Source organism: Mustela erminea, chromosome 8 (assembly GCF_009829155.1).
Source record: "Mustela erminea isolate mMusErm1 chromosome 8, mMusErm1.Pri, whole genome shotgun sequence".
Classification (NCBI taxonomy): domain Eukaryota; kingdom Metazoa; phylum Chordata; class Mammalia; order Carnivora; family Mustelidae; genus Mustela; species Mustela erminea.
The window spans coordinates 72,699,106-72,724,550 of record NC_045621.1 but is presented as its reverse complement, the minus strand read 5'-3'; the positions used below and the strand labels follow the sequence as shown (position 1 = coordinate 72,724,550).

General features: G+C 40.1%; 1 protein-coding gene across 1 annotated transcript in view; it reads left to right on the top strand.

Moving 5' to 3' along the window:
- Positions 1-25,445, top strand: part of PDE11A (phosphodiesterase 11A) — a 387,189-nt gene that overhangs the window by 239,503 nt on the left and 122,241 nt on the right. Inside the window, exon 10 of the mRNA XM_032356042.1 lies at positions 13,936-13,986. Within this exon, the coding sequence (XP_032211933.1) occupies positions 13,936-13,986 (51 nt within the window). The remainder of the gene's footprint in view (positions 1-13,935; positions 13,987-25,445) is intronic.

Here is a 25,445-nt window from a genome sequence, read left to right as displayed (position 1 = left end):
CCTTTCCCTTGGACTTCAGTGTTTCCCAAGTGGCAAGGCTTTGTGGCTGGCCTTAGACCTCTCTTATTGCCCACTTACATACTGTTGAATCCCCCAAGAGGGCCAGAATGGAGCCCTTCAAAGCATGGGACCCAGGCCAGGTACTTGGACTGCCAGAGTCTCCAACAATACTGACAAAGGCTGAGTACTTCGTGGTTCTGGTCCTCTTCTCCCTGAGCAGGGCTCTTCTTTCTAGATCTCTGTGCATTGTCTCCATAGATCTCAGTATCTAATTCCACTGCCCTAGCCCAGCCACCATTCTCTCATCCATAGCCACTCCTGTCCACTTCCAATACATCCTCTACACAGCAACCAGGGTCAAATTCTACACATAATGGGGATCCCTCTATATAAGTTCAAGAACAGGAAAAACTACATCAATAACAAGGGAATGACTGCCTCAAAAGTTGGAGGGGTGGTCACCTCTGGGATCAGGTTTAATTGAGAAGGGGCTTCCTTGATCACAGTGATGGGAAAGCTAACAAGATCATGTGGGTCTCTTACCTAAAAACCCTCAGTGTCTTCCCATTGACTATAATAAAATCCTTTATTAGCCCAGAAGGCCCTGGATGGCCTGGACTCTGCTCAGCACCTCTACCTCATCTCAGGCCACCCCTGCCTCACTCATATTATCCTTAGAAGCAACTTCACCTTCTGCCCAAAATATCTTCCCTCCACCCTTTGGTCTAGCTAGTCCTTTTTATTTTCCAGGTCTTACCTTAAATACCATCTCAGCAAGGCCATCTCTAACCAACTTTCCTTCCACGCTCCACACTTGGCCCACCCCCATTCTCATTCAGCATTTTGCTTATTGACTCTGTAGCAATTATTTCAGTGCATATGTTTGCCTGCTTAGTACACTCTCTATTGCTGAAACAGAAGTTCCATTAAGACAGGGACCATGTGCACAGTGCTTGGAACAAATTAAGTCCTCAGTAGATACTCCTTGGTTGGATGAATGGCTCATGATCTTGATACCCACATGAGATAATGCTGTTTCCTGACTTTCTCAAATACCATCTGATTTCTATGGCCACCAACTTTAGGTCGGACAGATTAAAAATTTCCCTTTTTAGTCTTACTTTTGGACTTCCCTTCCTTCATGGCAACCAGCCATCCCTGTGGGTGACAGTGGCTCAGAGTAGGCCTGGTCCCTCTTTAGTCCTTTCACTCCAAAAGGGGCTCCCAGCAAAACCAAGCTGCATCAAACATAAAGTTCTTCGTGCTTCCTGCATAACCACTGCAAATAAGCAATATTTCTTTCTCCCAAATCAGCAACCACAGTAGCCTTGTTGGTTATGCAAAATCCATGAGGGAAGAGGTATAGAAAATAAATATATAAATACTCAATAATGGGCTGCTTAGAAGTATGCCAATAAGTGAAATCAGACTACTAATAGTTCCAGATATGTAAATTATAGATTTGAAAAGCCATTGGCACATATTATAGTCATTTTAGACACAGTAATAACCATTCCAAGTTGCTCAGTTAGTCCAGAAAAATGTTATGTTCTCCTCTGTTTGAATTAACAAACAAGAAAAACAAGTAAGCAAGGAATTCATTAGAAAAGCATTTATGAAACATTAATACATATAATAACATACATGATTAAGAAAAACAGCCTCACATTAAAACAAAATGTGGGGAATAATGCAACTGTAGGAAAGAAACACTTATTTTGAAGGAGTTATAAATTATATTCCTTTAGGTGTTTGTATAGGATCATATTGAATCACACTAAGAATTAATCCAAAAGAAACCTTTTTCATTTAAGTGTTAATAGCTGAGATCTTTAATGAGGGACTTACTAAAATTTTTATTACTTGGGAGAATTATTACCACATACAACTTTTTTGAAAGAAATAGTGTGTTTCTTTCACCCTAAGGACATTGAAATGATTGACATTAATAACTAAGCAATTCCTTAATGTTATGTAACAGAAAAAAGCCAATCATAATCCTTCACTTATAAATAATTCTCTTCTATAGGTATCAGAAGATGTTTAGTCAAATCAACAATGTTTAATGAGCATATACTACATGTACTATAATGCTAAATATAAAGAATATTTAATGAGCATATACTGTAATCCCACTTATTTGGAGATCCTGCCTACCAAACACAGCTCTTTGAAACTCAGAAGAGAATCAGGAAATAAGTGAAAGTCGAGTAACACCACAAAATTCCTATACTACAATTCATACATTGGACACATCTGCTCCGATTTCAAACACAGTTCTAACACAACTTGCTATATGATTGCCTAGTCTGTTGTGATATTCATTAGGCTCACGAGCAAATATTTCTGATTCTGTCCCTTTGAGCCTATGGTATGGTTACACTTTTGCACTCCCTTGAAGTCAAATGGAGACATGGGCCTTACACTGGCCAGTGAAAATTGAATGGAAAATGTGGATATCTCCTCCCTTTTACTGAAGAGAGAACTGAGCCTCACATGGGGTGAGCCATTAGGCTAAAGTTATTGGGCTTGTGAAGCCAGGATTATGAGCTCAGTCAGTCTGACTCCAAAAACCCCTCTGCTCAACTGCCAAGCTATATTGCTTCCCACTGTCACTGTACTGTGGTGGCAAATTAAGAAAACAACACTTCACTAAATGAAAGGAAATGGCCTGCCTTTAGAATTGCTGTAAATAATCCATAAATCAATTAATCCACACAAGCAAAATCAAGAACTACTATTGACCCTTTTAAATAAGGAAAGAATGTGGTCATACTATAAGCCAGTGACAATTCAGGGATGAATTCTGATTTCTGTGCTCAAAAATGTTGTAGAGTTGACTTATGTGATGACATGATTTTAAACAGGATTTTGACCCAATTGCTTTCATAAGCCAAAATGAAACTAATTTCACTTATTTTATATTTCCATTTTCAACATAATTAAGAAATGAAAAGAAATCTAGTTACAGGAAGCAGAATTAGTAAAATAGAGCTAAGGAAACATTTCAAATAAAGAAGCTGTTCAGATCACACTGGGATTTGGGAGAAGACTTGGATAAGCTTTATCTCTTTCCTCTCTACTCACTCCAACATCCAGCCAGTAAGGTCCACTCTGATTTCTAGGCATTTTTAACCTGGAATCTATGGGTGAGATTTAGACCAGCAGTTCTCAAGCTGTGGTTCCCAGATCAGCAGCATCAGCATCACCTGGGAACTTGCTGAAAATACAAATACTCTGGCTCCCCTCCAGACCTGCTGACTTGGGGACTCTAAAGTCAGGGCCCAGACATCTGTGCTCTGGTGCACACCAAAGTTTGAGAACCACTGAGCCAGTGAATAACTTAAGGTGTGTATGAGAACTAATGGTGTATAACAATATGGGTGAAATATTATCTAATTGTAGGTACCAGCATTTTATGGGAAAATCCTTGGCAAGCCCTCTTGGGGGTAGTAAAGATATGATGGAATAGGTTTTAACTGCCTCCAACAACCAAAGGGTGTAGAAGACATTCTGTGTGAGAAGGAGAGAGAATTTTGTTATTTTACATTTGAAATGGGGGGAGAAGGGAGAAAAGGTAAAAGGGAAGAATACATTGGAGAGTAGCCAGGAAAATGAGGAGAGGCTGCAACTCTGAGATTAAGGGTCAATGAAATCCCACATTGGTGGAAGGAATCAAGAGGCATTTTGAGAATGGTGAAGCTGGCATTTGATTTGAAATGATGTAACCCCATCATTTGTTTTTCACAAAAAGAAGAAAGAGGGGAGAGAGAGAAATAGAGAGGAGAGGAGGACGAAAGGAAGAGAGAGAAAGAGAGGAGGAGGGAGGGAGAGAGAGAGAAGGAAGGAGGAAAGAACAAAAAGAAAACTTTCTTGATCTACTGAACTCATGAATGGTTGATGTGAGTGGATGTTTTTATGAAAATTTAAGAAGGAGTTGAATTTCACATCTATGTACAATGGGTACAGCATAAAAATACATGGGAACTTGAAGGTCAAGTAAGAATATGAACCTGCCAAGAATTTGCAGATACTTTGAAAAAGGCTTTGAATTTCCATAGTATTGCATGGTTTTAGGGGTTCGAGTCAATCTTACCTAAGTTTTGAAAGACAAGCTTTAGTTGACAGTTGGAATACATTACATAAATTATGGATGACATGGAGTGGCAAGTTCCAGTTGAAGACTGGTGTTGTTTTGCTTATTTAATGCTCCTTATCCACTATCCTAAAACTGAGTGGCTTAAAACACTCAACATTTTGCTTATGATCGTATGGATAAGAATTCCAAAAGGGCTGGAATAGATGGTTCATCTCAGATCCACATGGTATCAGGTGGGTGATTGGGGCTGGAAGATGTATTTCAGGATGGCTTCTTCACTCACTTACATGTGTGGCTTCATAAAGCTCCTTGGCTTCTTTCTCCTTGCACTTGGCCTTTCATCCCTCAGGCTTCTTCATGTGGCGGAACATCTCACGGGGTAAACAGACATTATACATAGTGGTTCAGGGCTACAAGAGAGAATATTTCATGGGCTAGGCAATAGAAGCTTCCAGTCACAGGACCCAGTACAACTAGCACAGCATCACTATTATATATTATGTTATTAGTGAATAGTCACAAACCCTACCTGGAGTCAAGAGGAGAGGACATAGACTCCACTTCTCATGAGAAAAATAGCAAGGGATGTGTGGCCTTCTTCATCTCTGTGGATAATAATTTTCATGTAGTTACAGAGTACCTGTTGAGTTTCAGGATTTCTGCAATACGAAATATGTTATCCCCTGTATCCTATGTACCTGTACCAATATTTATCAACTTACAGGCAAAGGGTAAAAGATAGTTTGAGTAACTACCAAATGAATGTCAATGTTGTCATTATATGCTAGCTAATAGGTAGTATATATAAATATGAAAGTATTTTAGAGTCTTGCTTTTCAAGATTAGGCTGAAATTTGGAGAGTTGTTATCAATATTATCATTTTAATTTAGTAATGACATTGAATAATCAGGTTAAACCTTTGCTTTGGGTGAATAAATGATGAAGACACAACTCATCCCAAGTTGAGGGATCTCTCAAACCAATGGAGATGTTGAATCCACACCTTTGAATAAAACAAATGCAAAAATGGCACATCTATTCTGTCAAGAAGATTCATTAATAGAGAATCCAGCGAAGATGAGCAGTTCTCACACTGACTTAAAAGTCTAAACGTTTAATATGGGGACATCATTGTCAAGGTAGATTTCAGAAAACCAAGCTCTTTGAAAAACTTCCATTCAAATCTCACTGAACACAATATGGTGGGCACTTTTATATTCTTTCTGTTTCTGTATAAAACAAGAGGCTTGTTACATCAAAACTAAGATGACTCTTTTAAGCCCCCACTAAGATGGACCCAGTAAGAACTTGATACTTTCTTGCAGCCACAGTTTCTTATACTTTATTCTAATTTGTCCTACTGGTCAAGTGGAGAGCTTTTAGACTCTTATATGAGAAAGTCACTGTTTCTTATATTCCAGAGGGCCAGCAGTGGCTACAGAGCTAATAGGCTTATTATCAGTACAAATGATACCTAATATAAAATGAAATTGAAAACCAAAATTACATCCACGTTTTAGGTATAAACCTAATCATTTAAATTTAGACATCTGTGATTTTCTCAAAATTTATCTTTGCAGCTCTTTTATCAAGAGAGCCTTGGAGAAAAAAAAAATACACTGTATGTTAATTTTAAAAAGAGAGAGAGCGCCTTGGACTGGATGAGTTTGATCCAGAGGCTCATTTCTTATATTCGGATTGCACATATGTAGCACAAATGCCACCACTCTTCCTGCCCAGCACCTACTGAAGACATCAGTAATCAGTCACAGTGCACAGTGCTGGGCTCCTCCGTAAGTCTCAACAACCATTTCCAGCACAGTCGTTCATACGACTCCCAACAGTCAAATAAAATTGAGACCCCAAGTAAAATTTATTTGGCAGGAGGGGGAAGGGAAGCCCCAAATGTCTGTTACAATGGCTTGCACATAGTAGGCCCCACCAAAATATGTGTTGATAGGAACTACAGATGTCGTCCTTCTTTCTTGCATGTAGTAGTTAAAAAAGCAGCAGATCTTAAAGTCCAGCTGACAATTGGTTATTTACTACCCCAGATTCAGCAGGTATCTTCATTCTACTTTAAATTCAAAAAGGTCAAATCTGCTTTGGATTTTTTAAAATATTTGTTTATAACAGGGTCGCCTACATGGCTCAATTGGTTGAGCTTCTGATTGGATTTCCGCTCAGGTCATGATCTCAGGGTCCTGGGATGGAGACCCAGGTAGGGCTCCCCACTCAGCATGGAGTCCGCTTGTCTCTCTCTCCCTCTGCTCATCCTCTCTCTCAAATAAATAAATAAATAAATCTTTAAAAAATATATATATTTTTAGGGGCATCTGGATGGTTCAGTTGGTTAAGCATCTGACTCTTGGCTTTCACTTGGTTCCTGATCTCCCCGTTGTGAGTTCAAGTCTCATGTTGGGCTCCACGCTGGACATGGAGCCTCCTTAAAAAAATAAATAAAATAAAATACAAAATAAATAATATATATATATTAATGGCAGATACATTCTGAAGGTCATGGTAACATATCACATAGCAGACGCAGGTTTCTGAAGTCCCTTTGTGAACATTCCATTCCATTAGAAAGCAAGCAATTTCTCAGTTTCTACTTAAGTTGTAGAAACAAGTAGTTTCTACTACTTAAGAGTAGAAACATGATCTCCGTTTCTACGCCTTCATTCCGTGGAAGTATCTGCGAAGCTTGTCATCCTTTTGTTAAGAAATCCTCGAGTCTGGTTCCTCACTGAGAAGGCACTTCCATTAGGTCATTCCAAGTAAAATGGAAGTTCTTTTCCGTATGGGTCGTCATCATCCTTGGCTGGAAGCCTATGGCTGCTAGCAAATCTTCTTTATTTCTATGGAGCTCATCAACATAAATTATTTGGGACTTTACTTTGGATTGGCTTAACTTAACTCAGATATGTTTAGTTTCTAAATGCCACCACGTGCCACTTTTGCCACCAGAGCCATAAAACTTCAGTAAATATTTATGCCCTGCCTTTCTGCCCGAGACAGCCAGTCTGGGGCTTCAGCAAGGGCTGTGTTCCTCCTCCCTGTTAAATAGTTCTTTATAGTTGTACTCCTCTCAGCCAATATCTGTAATGGTCCATTTCTCATTTTAGGAGCAAATGACTGCCCAGATCTACAATAAATTAACATTCAAAACTATTGATGTGAGAGATTTGCTGTCAGCTACTCAAGGACACTGCCTGGGAATTCAAGGCGAGCACTGGCTCTGGTCCTGAACAGCGTTTGACAGAGGGCAAGGCTTGGTCGTGTTTCTTAGCTCGGTTCATTGTTTTTCTTTTGAAATGTAGTTAATTGTGTTTTCCCACTGTAAAAGCTCCACACAAAAACACGAGTTCTTTACACTCTTGTTCATGGGTCTGATGATTGCTTTATCTTGCTTTTCCTGAATTTTTTGTTTCTTTGTTTTCATAAGAGCGAGTTCAATCCAAAAGCTAATTGTATTTGGTAGGGTTTGCAAATAATAACTTATTTTTGGAGCTATTAAGATTTCTCAAGTTAGAGTTCACCTGCTCTAACTAGTCACTAGTTAGAGTCACTAGTGTTTACTTGAGAAATTTTCTAATTTAATACAAACACACAAGATAAAACCATCTGGGATAGAAATTTTCTTGTGAAAGTTTAATATTTGTCAAGTGTTCTGTGGATCAGTTTTGTACATAAGCTTTATACAAATTTATTTAGCTGTCAAAAAAATTGACAAGTGAGTATGTTATGGCTAAACTCATAACCTAACAATGTTCATCACAGAGAAAATATTTATATAATTAAGATTTGCGAAGGCTTCTTTCTTAAAACTACTACAATGCATTCATAGTAAAGCATTTTTACTAGACCAAAGATATTACCACTCAAAAACCAATACCTAGATCTTGACATGAAATACACAGCTGATGGAATTCTTATAAAATTAATAGAGTCTGGACTCATGGAAGAAGTGCTCACTTATCCAAGAGGGTCTGACAATAGTAGTTTAAAAAAAAAAAAACATAATTCTTGGGGTGTCTGTGTGGCCCAGTCGGTTAAGTGGTCAACTCTTGATTTTCGCTCAGGTTGTGATCTCAGGGTCGTGTGATCCAGCCCCACCTCCAGCTAGGAGCTTAGTGCAAGTCTGTTTAGATTCTCTTTCCCACCCCTTTGTCCCCAGGCCCCTGCATGTGCTCTCACACACACTCTCTCTCTCTCAAATAAATAAATAATCTTAAAAATATATATATAATTCTTCATTTGCAACAACATGGATGGACCTCAACACTACTGTGCTAAGTGAAGAAGTCAGACAGAGAAAGACAAATTCCATGTGATTTCAATTACATGTGGAATATAAAAAAAGGCAAAACAAAACAAATGAGCAAAAAACCAAACACTCTCTTAAGTATTGAGAACAAACTGGTGGTTACCAGTAGGAAGGGAGTAAGAGGATGGACAAAATAGGTGAAGGGATTAAGAGGTACAAACTTCCAGTTATAAAATTAAAAGTCACAGAAATGAAAAGTATAGTATAAGGAATATAGTCAATAATATTATAATAACATTGTATGGTAACTATACTTATTGTCGTGAGCATTGAGTAATGTGTAGAATTGTTGAATCAATATGTTGCACACCTGAAACTAATATAACATGTCAATTATACTTGAATAATCATTTTTTTTAAAAAAAGAAAAACCTCCAGGCCATGTCTATTTATCTATCTATCTACCTAAAAATATATATTTTATTCTTTAAGTTTAATTCTCAACAATAGAAATTTGCCTGATCTTTTAGTCTTTAGTCATTAGTTGTGCCATATGGTGTCATATATGTGTGCATATATATATATATACATATATATGTATGATTCTCTTTTGAATATTTTGAATATTTGCTATGCTAAAAGTAATCAGGAATTACTTTTGTTTTATTTTCTTCAATGGCATCCATCCATAGATTTGTCACAAGATCTTAGATTAATGGGGTTATTTGGCATTGCTAAAAATATTCCAGACTCAAGGCATTTGATAGGTTTGCCAAATAAAATACTGGGGGAAAAAAGTCCCTGGGAGATATTGTGGGGTGAGGGTGGGGGAAGAACATGAATATTCTGGGATGTGGCTTTGAGTTTTCCGTATTTGTTTCTAGCCTTTTTTTTTTTTAAAAGATTTTATTTATTTATTGGACAGACAGAGATCACAAGTAGGCAGAGAGGCAGAGAGAGAGAGGAGGAAGCAGGCTCCCTGCCGAGCAGAGAGCCCGATGTGGGACTCGATCCTAGGACCCTGAGATCATGACCTGAGCCGAAGGCAGCGGCTTAACCCACTGAGCCACCCAGGCGCCCTGTTTCTAGCCTTTTTAATTTGGAAAGAGTAGAAGTAGGGTTTCTAGGTAAAAACACAAGACGCCTAGTTAAATTTGAATTTCAGATCAATAACAGTATTTTTAGTAACAGTATGTCCCCATTTTGCAAATATTGATTGTTGATCTGAAATTCAAATTTAACTGGGTAATCCTGTATTTTTATTTGCTAAATCTGGCAACCCGACCTACATGGCTCAGTTTATGCTCTAAGACGTATTATGATTTCACTAATGGAAAGATAGGCATTAAGGCCACTCATCATATAAGCAGTGAAGCATTATGGGAAATGGAGAGCTTCTTTTAAGATCATTTTATTTTTTACCCCTTGATTCACCAAATATCTATTGAGTACCAACTAAGTATCAGGCACACTCCTAGGGACAGGCTATCCATGGGGGACCCAAACCAGACCTGATCCTTCCGAGTGCTTCCAGTATAGTGGGGGAAGCAGGTGATGAACAAGCTCACTAATTACGCCAACTGTGGTAAAGTGGTGTGAAGTGGACAAAAGTCTTTCTCTGCAATAATTGTCTGCTTCACTGATTCAAACAGTTTCAATTAAGTGGAGTTAATGGCTCCTTTTTTTTTTTTTTAAATAATAAAGGTTGTGGGCAAATTTGATTTAAACAAGGTGAGTGGGTGGTGTGCCCTGAATACTACAAGCCTGGCTAAGCACCATCTGGTGGTAGAGATTTTGAATTTCAGCTTGAATTTTTGTGGAATTTCCTTTGTTAAAGTAAAGATAAATTTTGAAAATTAATCTGCAAAGAGAGACTTATAAGTTGTAAGAAATGTTAATAAAATGACATCCAAATTAAAGTTACCAGAATAGGGGCGCCTGGGTGGCTCAGTGGGTTAAAGCCTCTGCTTTCGGCTCAGGTCATGATCCCAGGGTCCTGGGATAGAGCCCCACATCGGGCTCTCTGCTCAGCAGGGAGCCTGCTTCCTCCTCTCTCTCTGCCTCTCTGCCTACTTGTGATCTCTGTCTGTCAAGTAAATAAATAAAATCTTTAAAAAAAAAAAAGTTACCAGAATAAAACTGAACTAAAAGAAAAAAATCCATTCAGTTATTTTGGCATTGAAAATATCTATAAGTACTTATGATCCAATGAAAATAATACTAGGATGACACAATACTCTACCAAATACTTATATGACAAAAATGTAATTAAATATTAATATAAGAGCTGTAAATTGATTCTTTGTGTGCCAATCATTTGACACGGATTATCCCATATAACCTTCCTAAGAACTGAGTGAGGTACAGGACCACATCACAGAAGTTTCCCCATTAGAAAATATCTTGGCTTTTAATAACCAAACCTCATAGAACATATTTCTTTCTCAATACAACATTTTTTAAAAGACTTTATTTATTTGACAGAAGGAGAGGAAGAGCACAATCAGGGGGAGCTGGAGAGGGGGAAGCAGGCTCCCCACCAAGCAGGGAGCCCATGTGGGCCTCAATCCCAGGACCCTGGGATCATGACCTGAGCCGAAGGCAGATGCTTAAGGACTGAGCCACCCAGGTGCCCCCTCAATACATTTTTGTGCCTTTGTTTATATTGGGAAAAAATATACTTCCTGAAAACTCTGTAATTTTTTTAAACAAAATGAGGTGTAGGAAAAATTTTGATTTACATTGCAGATAGACTTGGTCTAACATCCAAATCATGTGTAGACAGACATGTTGGGAACCACACAGAATTTAACAATGAGGCTGTGCATCTCGGTTGTCCCTGCTGCTAAGAAAGACGACTCCTCCCGATTTGTCACCACAGGCTGCTAATATTTAGCTCTTGTTTTTGCTTCATAGTATCTGACAGTGTGTCGCCTCCCAAAGATGAGAAGTTGTTGAGAAAACTATGGGAAAAGAGGCGAGTGATCAAAGTGCTGACAATGGGAGAGAAAATTCTACTGAATAGAGAGCAATGTTTGATTAAAACGTTTTGGTTATCAGAAGATAAATACTTGACGCAATTTATAACCTAACATTTTTTGTTTCATACATACAGATTCATTTTACTGTGTTTTCATTAAGTTTTAGGAAGCCCCGGTAGCTTTTATCATGTATTATAATTTTTTTCAATGAAAAATAATGGAAAACAGGCTCCCTGTGGGTATTTTCAGGTGGATCCTGATTTTCAAGAATAGATTACTGGTGTTAAGCAGGAGATACCTGGGATCAAGCCCCACACTGGCCTCCCAGCTCAGTGGGGAGACTGCTTCTCCCTCTACTCCTCCCCCCCTGCACATGATCCCTCTTTCTCTCTTAATAAACAAATAAAATCTTTTTAAAAAAGGAATGGGATTGGTAGCATGAAACATACAACGTGTATAAAGTGCGTGTGTGTGTGTGTGTGTGTGTGTGTGTGTGTGTGTGTGTGTATGCCTTGTAACATACTAACACTGACTTAAGCAAATGTGTGTATATTTGTCTTACATAACAAAAAGTCTGAGGCAGGGCAGTCCAGGGCCAGACTCATTTCTCTCTCCCATTCTGCTCTACTGTCCATTACAAAGCATCACTCACACTCATAGTGGTCACTTGCCAGATGCCAGATTTTGCTGTACCCCAAAACTTGCAGCTGTTTTTCAGAGAAGAAAAAGGAAAGAGGCAGCCAGCCCCACCCTTCCCACTTGTATTTCACATTCTCACTCCTCATGACTGCCCTAGCTGCAGGGAGCTGTGAATTCAAGCCTCTGAATCATAAGTTACAATGAGCTTATTACCACAGAGCCTGAGGTCCTGCTGACCTGAGGCATCATCAGCTGTGGTTTGGCTGTGGCTATGCTCTTCATTTTGGGACCCTGGCTGAGGGAGCAGCCCTTCTGGGGGGCCACATGCTTCCCACCGTGAAAGGGAGCAGGAGATGACAGAACCATGTGATGGCTCTTACAGACTACTCAAAAACAGTATCTGTCACTTTTCCCCACAAGGCATTGGCTAAATCTAGTCATATATTAAGGCTGTCAGGACGACAGAGAAATATAATCCTCTTACAAAAAACATCACAGGTGCTTGGGCATATCAATATAATCTTTCCTATGTGATAAAAGCAAGCTAGTGAGACTAGACCGGAAATGGAAGTTGAGTCAGCCGTCTGTAGTGTCTGCCACAGTTCACACACACACACACACACACACACACACACCACACACGAGCGCACGTGCACACACACCATCCACAGCATTTTTATTTATTTATGTTCCAGAGTATTCCACAGAGCAAGTATTCATGTCCTTTGGGAACTGTGGTCTTGAGTCACATCATGTCCCTTTGACAAAATAACTACCTATAAAAACATCCTGACTTAAAATACTTAGCCTTTAATGGGGACTACAGTTCCTTTCAGCATTATAGTAGATTCCTTTGCAATTGCACAAGTAACAATCTGTGTCACGGTTATTGGAAATTTTGTGTACATTAAAATCCACTGTTGAAGACAGTCTCTTCAGTAAATGGTGTTGGGAAAACTGGACAGCTACACACAAAGGAGTGAAACTGGACCATTGTTTTACACCATTTACAAAAATAAATTCAAATTGGATTAAAGATTTGAATGTAAGACCTGAAGACATAAAACTCCTAGAAGAAAACATAGGCAGAGAAACTTTTTGACACCAGCCTTAGCAATATTTTTTTGGACCAGCCTCCTCAGGTAAGGGCAAAAAAAGCTAAAACAAACAAATGGAACTTCATCAAGCTAGAAAGCTTCTGCACAGCAAAGGAAACCGCGGACAAAACCAAAAGGCCGCCTACTGAATGGAAGAAGATCTTTGCGAATCAAACATCTGATACGTGGAACCTAAAAACAAAACAAAAGAACAAATGAAACAGGGGCGCCTGGGGGCTCAGCCTGTGAAGTGTCTGCCTTCCGTGCAGGTCATGACCCTGGAGTCCCCAGATCGAGCCCTGCATCTGGCTCCCTGCTCAGTGGGGAGTCTGCTTCTCCCTCTGCCCTGTCCCCAACTCTTTCTCTCTCTCAAATAAATAAATAAAATGTTTAAAAAAAAAAAAAAAGGAACAAATGAAACAAAACAGAAACAGACTCATAGAAACAAGAAACAAACTTCTGGCCACCCTAAAGGGAAGAGTTGGGCAGGGGGAGGTGCAGATGAAATAGGTAAAGAGGATGAAGAGATCCAAACTTCCAGTTAGAAAATTAAATCCTGGGATATAACGTGCAGCATAAGAAATACAGTCAATAACATTATAATAACTTCATGGTTACAGATGGTAACTAGATTTATCATGGGCATCATTTTGTAATGTGTGAGAGTATCAGATCACAATGGTGTATACCTGAAACTAATAGGATATGGTATGTCAATTACACTTCAATTAAAAAATCCACTATTGTCAAGGTGATATAATGAACTGTGTTTATTTATAAGCCAGGAGAATTTCAGAGAATAGTCATGTCTAGGTATTAAACAGTTTGCTTTCCCTTTTCTTCTGAATTAGGTGCTGTCATACCATGCAACATGTTCAAAAGCCGAAGTTGACAAGTTTAAGGTAGGAAAGCAAAGTGTGCCGTGCTAGTATGTCACGTTAAGCTCCACACAGCATTCTGACCAGTTGTCACTTGCCTCTGTAGAATCGTTCCTGCCCACTAGGTATTAGGGAAAAGAACTGGGCAAAGGTGTGTTTGAATATTTCAGTCTTAGAGGGGAAAAGGGACTTACATATATAACTGAGTAGCCCCTTCATGATCATTTAAATGACTCAGTATTTATTTCTTTCCACTTGTTAAGTAAGTGTGATATTAGAAAAAAAATCTGTGTAATATTATGAGAATCGGAATACCTGGCTTTAACATTCGTTTTTCCTCCAACTTTCTGTTCACTTAAAATCTGTATACTTTCATCTGTAAGAATAAGTGAAGAGATTAGGATAATACTAGCTAACATTTGCCAGTTGCTTACTATGGACCACAATACAGAGCATTTTACCTATATAATTCCTTGGAGTTACCTAACCCTGTGAAGTACATAGTCATACAGATGAGTCAGTTGAGGCATGGAGATAGTAAGTAGACAGGCCAAGGTCAAATGATTGTAAGGGGTAGAGCCGGGCAATCTGTCCCTGAAACTGCAATTCCTAACCACCGTGTTCATTGCTGTTCAGTGGAAGCTTCTTTCAACTCCAACATACGGTAAGTCTGTGAATGAGTCTTACATATTCTTTACCTTTGTTTTTTTAAGATTGTATTTGTAAGTAATCTCTACCACCAACAGGGGGCTCGAACTCACAACCCTGAGATCAAGTCACATATTCCCGCTGAGTCAGCCAGCCACCCTAGATACTCTTTTTCATCTCGGTCACCACCATTCTCGTAATGGCAGCACCAGAATTCTTGTTCCTTGCCCTGCGTTTCTATCCAGTCGTGGTCAAAATGTGAGAGTGTGGGAGACCTGAGTTTCCTCCCTTTTGAAAGCTTTGGTCTCTGCCTTTTTAAGTATTTAAGGAGGTTCAGAATGATCAGCTTAGCAAACACAACAGTAAGAAAGATAGTGTTTTGTATTGTGGTATTTGTATGTAATAACTCTTGGTGGCTACTCTTCTAAGAGTTTCATTTACATACAGATGCATTCATCTTCCCAGGAACAATGGTCCAGAGACCTTTGGGCCTGATCCCTGCTTCAGATCTTTAGAGTTGGGGCACACAAATAAAGAAAGGGGATAAGGGAAGACTCCAAACTCAGAGTGGGGATGAGCAGACTGCTCAGAAGGGCAGGGAGCAGCACACTGAGCATGGGTGCAAGCCAGCTGCATGGGCTCCAGCCAGGGATATATAGTGTCCTTGGCTCAGTGGGAGGCTTAGGAAAAGAGCTGCAGGAAAAGAGTGACCCTGACCAGGATGGACATGTTGCCAGCAAGAGGTGACAGCTGACAGCAGAAGGAGGAGATAGAACACCCCAAACTGTGGCAGTCAGGGCCTGTTATTAGGGAGATAAACATCCTGCGTATCAGCTAGAATGTGAATGTCGTCCAGGTATCCCTTCCTGTATGTTGTGTTCACTGCTCTATCCCCATGGTTCTGGGAACATGGTGATACTTAGTAAATATGTGTTGGATGGAGGAAGGAAGGAAGGAAGGAAGGAAGGAAGGAAGGAAGGAAAGAATCCATAAAGCATCAGTGTTCTGTAATTCAAAACAATTATTCATTAAGAATATGTTAAAATCATGGTTACCTATGATTATTTTTTGTATCTTCTATATGTTTTATAAATATGTCCATGAAAAGTAGGTACAGCTTTTGTACTTTAATAAAGTTTAGTTACCTAGAAATCCGATTTAGGGAAATAACTTGCCACCAATATTTTACTGTTCTTACTGTTTTATATGTTTACTGTTATTTTATTATCGTCATTGCTAAAATAAGGAAAGGACCAGCAGGGAGAAAGACAGTAAGTCTTACAGTGGGACAGATACAACTGCGGGAGCTATTTGATGAGACACGTACAGAGGCACAGCAGGTCAAAATCGATAGCCGTGTACCCTCTAAACATACCGCCCTTTGTTCGGCTTTAATTCTTAATTCCATAGAGTAAGGAAAACACTGTTGTCTTGGAGTTTGCCATGCTTTTCTATTGTTAGCTGGCAAACATACTAAAAATAGGAAGTATTTAAATTTGAGATCAAAGGGTTATTTCATCTTAAAATTATCAAGAATGTTAACTTAACTGATTTATTCCAGATTTTATCCTGAAAGATATTGGTAAGTATCTTATTACAATGTAATTGAGATATAGTAGATAATTTCAACCTAATGGCTTTCTTTTTCCTGATATACAAAGTAAACAAAACATTACCATAATTGGTGGCTGATGTCTTATAACTGCAGCAATAACATTAAAATGTAGTCAGCTTAAAATAATCCTGCACATAGACACTGAAAGTATTTACTGAAATTTCACACTGGAGTGTGTGTAGTGGCAGTTTCCTAACATTGTAGCTAACTAGCAGTAAATAAATGCTTTGTTTTGACCCAAATGTACAGATAAACCAAGCTTGCATTCGAATATATTGTAACCTCTGCTACTTAGAATAATTTTTTAACAGAGATAGTAAAGAAAACAGAGAGAGATTTGAAATCTGGAATCAGAGTTATCCATAAAACTTCATCATTTCAGGATGGCTGAGTCAATGTATTCGGTTATGCGCAGCTGGGCCAAGGTATTGATCAGTGATTCAGAGATGAAGTCAGGGTTTGGAAGGAAATACCATCCTCTGGTGCTGACAAGGACCTGGAGGTCAAATACACACTTACATAAGCCAGACTCCGGTAGCAGCCCAAACCGTGCCACAGCTGGGATTCAGATATGTTGAGAACACCACTGAAAAGGGGTTGTTTACACAAGAGGCTGGGAGGCCTCCTGGTTAAGAACACTTGTTAGTGGAAATCGAGGCCATAGGCCTCAGTGTCTAAATGATTTAAAGTTCAGCGTGCGGTTTGTCTCTTGGATTTGTCCCTTACCCCAGCCTCCTATAGATACATCTTCTCAGCTAAAAATGTGAATGGAAAGGTATGGACCTCAGTACAGTTTCAGGGTAATGAGTGACCCCGAGAGCATGAGGGTTCCAGAGTACGGACAGAACGCAACAGAAAATGGCAGCCCAAGAGAAAGGAAGCCTCATATAGACCAGAGGGAAAGTACCTTCTATCAAAATGACCAGCAGAAGCTGAAGGAGTCAAGGCAGGCTAAGTAGTCACATTTTAAGGATAAGTAAGGTATACATACCCTGAGAACTCTCAGAAATAAGTAGGAGAGATGGAAATCCCATAATATTGGAGAGTATAATACATACCATTAATTACTTTCAATTCACTACCATTTGTACTCCTCGGTGGGATAGTTTCAAGGAACATAGATTTCACAGATGATAAACCTATAGCCAATCTTTAATAATCATTAATGCGAGGCTAATATCACCTTACCTTTTTTCATATCTTGTCTTCCTATTCCATACCTGTCTGTGTTTGTGGATTTCTTTTCCTATTGTAGAGTGCCAGGGTAGAGGGAAAAGATGTTTTCATTTCTGTTTTGTTTTGTTCTATTAGCTCCGTTTCTCCTGTTGGGAAAAGTCTCTTCATGGGTGAGTGGTGGTGGGTAGATGAAGGGTGGTCAAAGTGTGAAAAACATTCTAGAACTTTTCCTGGATTATCTAGCCAGAATAAGTAGATGAAACAACATGTAGTTGCTCATCTAGGAATGTCAGAACCTAAGATGATTTTTGTGGTTCTGATATATTATTTACACTTTGGGAAACAGTCTTTTTTGGAGAGTTATCTAAACACAAAAAGATCACAGAAATTCCTGGAACTAATGAATTAAATTTTTCAAAGTCTGGTTGAGGTTATAATGTTAATAATTTGTCCTTTATGGGCTGGTTGCCCTGTGCATCGAATGAGGAAATGAAAGAATGGTTTTTATCCTCATTAACATTTACTGATCTTCCTTGAACTTGAAATAAGAAAGGTGTGACCAGAAAATTTGTGCAGATTTTAGTGCCTGTTTATATCTCTTGTGCTCTGTGCTAACGGGAATAATGTATAAAGACCATATTGACAATTAGATCTCTTTGAAGATGACTGGTTTAAAGGCTTTTAATAACCTAAAGATGCCAGCTGTGATAACATAAGAAAATGAGTTTAGCACAGCAATTATATGCTCCTGTAATTTTATGCACTTTCCTAAGATTCCAATGCGGTGGACAGACCAAACAGTTACCACTATATACGCCAGTTTACCAATTAAAATCAACTCATGGATGTTCCCGTGTTATATTGCCACCTTTTATCATCCCTTCTTTCAATTCCAAACTGCATGGGTTATGGCTGCAATCAGAGATGAACTCGTTTACGGCACCATTTAACTGCCTCAGTAATTAAACACCGATAACTCATGTTGGGTGTTTGGGCTTGGACTACCTCTTGCGTATTTCAAGTTATCAATGTTAATGCCTCGACCACAAATTAACATCCTGGTAAAGTAAATAAAATAAAGTGCCCAAGAAGAGGTACCCCCTGTGGCCTTTATGTACCAAAAGAAGAATGGCCACATCAGAAATAGCCTCTTACAACCTCCTCTGTAAGACAGTAGGTAGGGGACAGACTGGACAATGGGATGGGGTGTACTAGGATTTTTTTTTTTTAAGTAATTAAGTTTGAAGAGACACCTTTGATCCGTGAAATAGTCAAAGGTTATCCTAAGTCCTGACAGTTGTGCAGGTAGATGTGTCTGTCATAGGTCCTACACAAGGGTCCCTGCACAAGGAGGAAGGTGTTGGGGCTCACCCTCACTCAGCTGGTCAAGGAATGGGTTGCCTCTTCTCGACTGAAATCCCAATGGATGCACCTTTGTCTAATTGCACAGAGGCAGATCATGTGCTGCCTACTTCCCCACCAGCTCTATTTCCAGAGCTGTGGAAATAGTCCAGTCCTTGCACTGGCCTCTTGCAGGGGAAAACCTCATGTAGACAGAGGGTAACACCGTGGCACTTACCCTAACCCAAGTAATGAGGCAGCTGCCAAGGAGGGGAGGGGTCAGGAGGGGTCAGGATGCCTCAGGAGCCCAAACAGAGCTCCGTGTGGTAGAGACTTGGGGAGCTCATGTTCCCCCACCGCAGTCAGTAGGAAGCATCTAAGGGCTCCTTCCTGGTAGGCTGGGTGCTTCCACAGAGACACCATCCACGACCTCAGGATGCCTGCTAGGGAAGAAGACCTTCATCTTGTTACGCCAGCCTCCGCCCTCCCAGTCTTCCTGAAATGCCGCCTTTGGAAATCCCACCAACCAACCACTTTCCGGTTCACCTCTGCTTACTTGTAACGTTGTTTAAAAGCTGTCCTCGCTCCACAAATAAGTGAAACCATATGATAATTGACTCTCTCTGCTTGACTTATTTCACTCAGCATAATCTCTTCCAATCCCGTCCATGTTGCTACAAAAGTTGGGTATTCATCCTATTTGTGGAGCATAACAAATAGCATGGAGGACAAGGGGAGATGGAGCAGAGAAGGGAGGTGAGGGAAATTGGAAGGGGAGGTGAACCATGAGAGACGATGGACTCTGAAAAACAATCTGAGGGGTTTGAAGGGGCGGGGGGTGGGAGGTTGGGGGAGCCAGGTGGTGGGTATTAGAGAGGGCACGGATTGCATGGAGCACTGGGTGCAAAAACAATGAATACTGTTACACTGAAAATGAATTTTTAAAATTTAAAAATTAATTAATTAATTAATTAATTTAAAAAAAAAAAAAAAAAGCTGCCCTCACAGCAGTCTAAATGGAACTTGGGAATCATCTTACACCTAACCTAGCTGGTCTCCTCTCTTGTCCCCACCTCTTGACTTGAGGGCGTTGTTGTTACCTTAAATAGTATCTATGCCAAGTTTAATTTCCAAGATTTTTTTCTTTTTATCATCAGGGAGTTCTTAAACCTTTGGCAGGAAACTGGCTGCGGGGAACCTCTGGGAATCTGCATCCAAAAGGGCTTGTCCTGCTCCTGTGGCAGGAGGCTGAGCTGGGCAGCCTGCATTGCTTAGGACATGTCCATAAATCTGTGGGGTGCTTTGTGTCCAAATGTCCGCATGTTCGTATGGGCTTCTCTTTATGAACTGTCTCTTCGAGGAATGCTAGGTCAGATAAAAGATAGTTACACTGTGGGTGCCTGGGTGGCTCAGTGGGTTAAGCCTCTGCTTTTGGCTCAGATCATGATCTCAGGGTCCTGGGATCGAGCCCCGAATCAGGCTCTCTACTCAGCGGGAGCCTGCTTCCCCCCACCCTCCCTGCCTTTCTGCCTACTTGTGACCTCTCTCTGTCAAATAATTAAATAAAATCTTTTAAGAAAAATAAAATTATACTCTGTCACTGTTGAGTGTCGACAACACAGAGGAGGCAACGGTGTGAGGGGAGCCTGGGCTGAAGTCCAGCCCAGGCTTGCCCACTGCTGCACTATGCAGCTATGAGTTGAGGGCTCTTTAAAAACTCACCTGGCCAGGCACCTGGGTGGCTCAGTGGGTTAAAGCCTCTGCCTTCAGCTCAGGTCATGATCTCAGGGTCCTGAGATTGAGCCCCGTATCGGGCTCCCTGCTCAGCAGGAAGCCTGCTTCTCCCTCTCTCGCTGCCTGCCTCTCTGCCTACTTGTGATCTCTGTCAAATAAAGAAATAAAATATTTAAAAAAAAAAAAAACTCACCTGGCCAAGCTCCATCCCATGGTGACCCCGACCTCCTCTCTAATCAGCTTCAACAGTCATCATTTGATTCTTCTTTCTGTTTGGAAATAAAACAGGGACACCATCTCTGAAAGGTCATGAGGAGTGTTGACTTTCCCTGGAAGGAAGCATGTGCCTGGAAGGGTTCTCCCATCTTCTTGCTTCCACACACTAATACAGCTGGTCCACTGTACACCTGGAGTGGCACACATGAAGGCCCAGGGAGTCTACCCTATGGGAACAAAATAAAGGGCAGTTCATTTTTGGTTTCAGAACAGTGATAGGTCCTGAAGGTCCAAGGAAGACAGGAGTGGAGGATAGTTGTATGGCCCAGTTAGAGTGCTGACTTCTGAATGATGAAGGGAGCTATAGAGGCCAAGGTGGTCAGAACTTTCCAGAACATTGGGCATCTGGGACTGTATCACTCTCCTTCTTTCTGGTTTACCTCTAGTTAACGCAATCTATGACAACAGGCGTGGTACTGGGAAATAAAGAACTGATACGCCCTCCCCTCTGTGATGGTGATTTGACTTAGCAATCATGATGGTTGGTTTTCTCTCTGCATCTCCTTCAGTATACATAGGAGCCACAAACCCCTTCCCTCCCTATTCTCTCCAGAGGCCCACGTTGAATATAACTGTCCATTCACCTTTGAGTCCTCACACTTCCTCACTCCCATGGGCTCTTCCCTCCATTTGGACTAAACATGTCTCCCACGCTCCCCCACCCACCCCACACTTAACCCTTATCCGCACACTCCCAGTCACCACTAGCTCAGATCCTCATTCTTCTTTCTCATGCAGACATTTGGTATGCAAGCTCTCCTAGCTGGTCTCCCTGCCTCCCTTTATCTCTCACTCTTTTTTTATTCTTTAAGTCAGCTCTTAGACCACCATAAGATCTGCTCCCAAATTCATCCCGTGCATAGTGGCCAGATTAACAGTATTAACAGTATTCTGCTGGTGCTGGTTTCCATCTTATAAAGCTCAACATCTTCTATAAGCCTCTAGATTCCATCATTTCAAATCCTTCATTTGGACATTAAAATGGGTGGAAGACCAGTGGGAGATACAGGCTTCCAGTTACAGAATGAACGAGTCACAGGAATAAAAGGTACAGCAGAGGGAATGTAGTCAATGATACTGTAGTAGCATATGGTGACAGACGGGAGCATAGCGTAACGCGTACAGAAGTTGAGTCACTGTGTTGAACACCTTAAACCGATGTGACCTTGTGTGTCAGCTATACTCAAAACATCTAAAATAAATAACCACATTCATTATAATAATACTTCTAAAAAGTGCTTTGAACTCTCAGCTCCAGTTCACTTCTCCATCCTATTTCCCATGTTCCCATTGACCCACTCTTCACATGAGCTCTATTTGATATTTTCTGTCCATTCTCTGATCTCTGTTCCCATTCCTGTTTCCATCTCAGCGTAGTTAGAGTCCTGACGGCCCATCAGCTCCTGCTCAGTCGTGCTCTCTGTGTAGTCATTCTCACTGTAATTCAGGCAAAAGTAATCTGCTTGTTTGCCATTTTTTCATTATACTTATCAGTTTCTGCCTTGTGATATAAATCTTTGTGCACCTGTCCATTCACCTGATTAAACCAGGAACATTTTCAGAGCAAATCCTGGTCTTACTCACTTTCATAACCCTTGTATTTCCGTAAGTCATGTCTTGCCCCTGGGAGCTGGAAAATTTCTACGAAATTCATTGAACGATTTGCAGTTTTATTGGCAGAGGTGGTTACAACATGTGAGTAGAATTTGGAAGCAAACATCTATGACAATAAGAGTGTCTGCAAATTGTATCTCAGCACCTTGTTTTAAGTTCTAGGTTGCTAGTTTCATAAAAAGCCTGAACTATATGAAAATAAAGAGATTCAATTTTTTCATTTAGGATACTCTCTTTGGAGTGTTCAGTAATGACAATATCTGCACAATATAGGCACAAAGTATATATCTTAATTAATAAATATTTTGTTGCAAAAAAAAAGGCTAACCACCATTTGAGCCTTGAGCAAGTCATAATCACTGATCACAGATATATAAGAATATATATAAAATTTAATGATAATGTCAAAGTTTATAGTACTTTGACAGTTATGAGACTGTGACACAAAGACATGAAGTGAGCAAATGCTTTTGGAGGAATGCCACTGATACACTCACTCAACACAGGGCTGCCACAAACCTGCAACCTTTAAAAACCGAAGTATCTGCCAAGCACAGGAAAGCAAAGTGCTTTTTTAAAGCAAAATGAGTCATGCGTGTATTAAATAAAATTCTTCACTCATGTAGCCTGCTACCACCATCCGGAAGACTAAATCTGTTGAAACTATTCTTTTCTTTAATCTCAGGATGCCTTTCTAAATTCTTTTTATTTGTATGATCCTGAGTTCTGTCCCTTCTACCTATTTTTGAAATTATGTGCTGCTTTGAGTAGTTCTGTGTCGTTTCTCACAGTTGGCAAGGGACCCACCCAAAATCATTTTTAAAAGTGCATAAATCATGATTCTATTGATCTCAAGGCCGGACATGAAATACTAAGTTAGGAGAGAATACCTCGCTTGCCAAACGGTCCCTTTTGAAGCAGTCTTTGTAAGGCTACGGACATAGGAGAGAAAATGAACATGACAAAGCAGGCGCCAGATCTCTGGGTTCATTTACAATTGCTAGACCTCAGGTTTCCTCGTCTGTGCAACAAAGCCATTTTCAGCTATAAAATGCTATAATGTTACGAGCCTATAAAATGTATCTCCAGGAGGGAAGGGGAAAATAAAACACATAGCAACATAAAGTTGACAAAACATCTTTAAATTTAAGCTTTATTTAAAAATTTGGGTATTTGCTGGAAGACTTGGCTCAGCTTGATGTAATTACATATTATAAATGATTTCCAAATCCCACCATGGCTCTTTTATATTTGAAGGGTAACAGTATACAGTAATACTTGTGAGAAAGATCAGTGATTTTTTTAGGTAGGACAGGAATCTTAACCTCATCAGTTTAGAAAGTATATACTAGGGCTACCTATAAATGTTTAAAGAATAATAATGCCTCAAATAATGTATAATATGACTTAGCAGTGTATAAAAACATTTTCCTTCTCATTATCTTACTTACACCTCTTAGTGAGGGCAGGGTCATTAACCTATACATACAAGCTGATCAAGAACCAAAGAACCAGCAAGGAAAAGCCACATGCTTGGCTTTGATTTTCCCTCTCCAGTATTTTGTTCTGACTTTGAAGACAATGCTTCCCTTCAAGTGCTGAATAGGAAAATGTAAGCAATATCATGGAATTTTATCCTGAAGTCATTTCTTTTGATTTCCCTGTTATTCTTGGAAACTCTGTGGCATTTTGACAGTTTGTGGGCCAGATAAGTGTGAATGGTGATGATGTCTTGGGAAAAAAACAATTTGGGGTTGAACTTAACATAGACATTTAAGAAGAGGCTTTTCATAATGCTCTTTAGTCAGTCGATATATAATACTATTTTATTACAAACTTCATCTTGTATTGGGGTTGTATGGTCCATGTGACTCCCAGCCCTGTTGTTTCATACTGCTTAGAAACCTAAGGAAATTGGAAACAGCAAACATTATGAAGATATTGCATCATTTTGAGCAAGGGGGTATATGATTCATTATTCTGGCATCTTGCTTGTCTTCTTTATGGTCTGATTGGCTATCTAGCTGTATAGAAATCTCTCGACATCTGGAAAGCTCAAAGGAAAGAGAACAGTCCCACTTTATTATCCTGTGTTCTCCAGGTCTGCCAAGTACCTTGTAAGAAAGATAACAAGGGTATGAGATTGCGAACATCAGTTTAAGGCTGAAGCACTTGTCAGGAGATAAAGTCTTATGTTTAAGGCATGAGAACTCATGAACTGGAGACTCTTTGGGGGAAGATATGAAGTGAAGAATGGGAGACTGGGTTTACATTTGTATGTTTCTTACACTGATACACGGTATTCGGGACATCACGGACAGTAATTTGCATATCTGAAATAAGACAACCTTAACATAAGACTCTAAGTTAAATTGTTAAGGACTCTTGAACATTATCATTCCGAATTAAGCTCTGTCTATAGCCTCGATTTTGTAAGTTGTGAATAGGTGTGGGGTGTGTGTGTTTGTGTGTGTGTGTGTGTGTGCGTGTGTACGGATGTGCGTATGTGTGTACACACTTCAGCTTAAGGGATAGTCGAATGATTTAGTGTCTCAACTCTGGCGTTAGAAAAAAATGGCAATCCGTTGTCTCCAAAGAGAAAGGCGATGGGCAATCTGTGAGAAAACAAGATCCGAGACGGAGCGCTTCGGCCACTGGGTGCCATCCTTGCTCCACGTAAGGATTTGCTGAGCCACGTTTCCAGGAAAATGGTTAAAGCCTGAAAGACGGTCACTGAAAGGTAATTGGAAGATATAATAATGTCTGTGTGTGCACGTGACCTGGAATATGTTAGTGACACAGCAGCTTATTTATCTGCTAAAGCCCGAGGTGGAAGGACTGGGGAGATCAGCCCTCTGGTTCAGCCTTACCAACAAAGCCTGGGTAAAGCCCTCTTGCCGGCTGTATTCCAATGAGCAAATGGGTACAAAGGAGGCCCAGTGGAGGTGCTGGGAGTCGATGGGGAGGGGGTGTGGTGGTTATCCAGAGGCCAGGTGTCCCATTAATTATTTGTATGGTTGCACATCGTGCGGTAGGCACAGAGCCGGCCTTGAACCCAGCCTTCGGTGTGGCTGTGCTC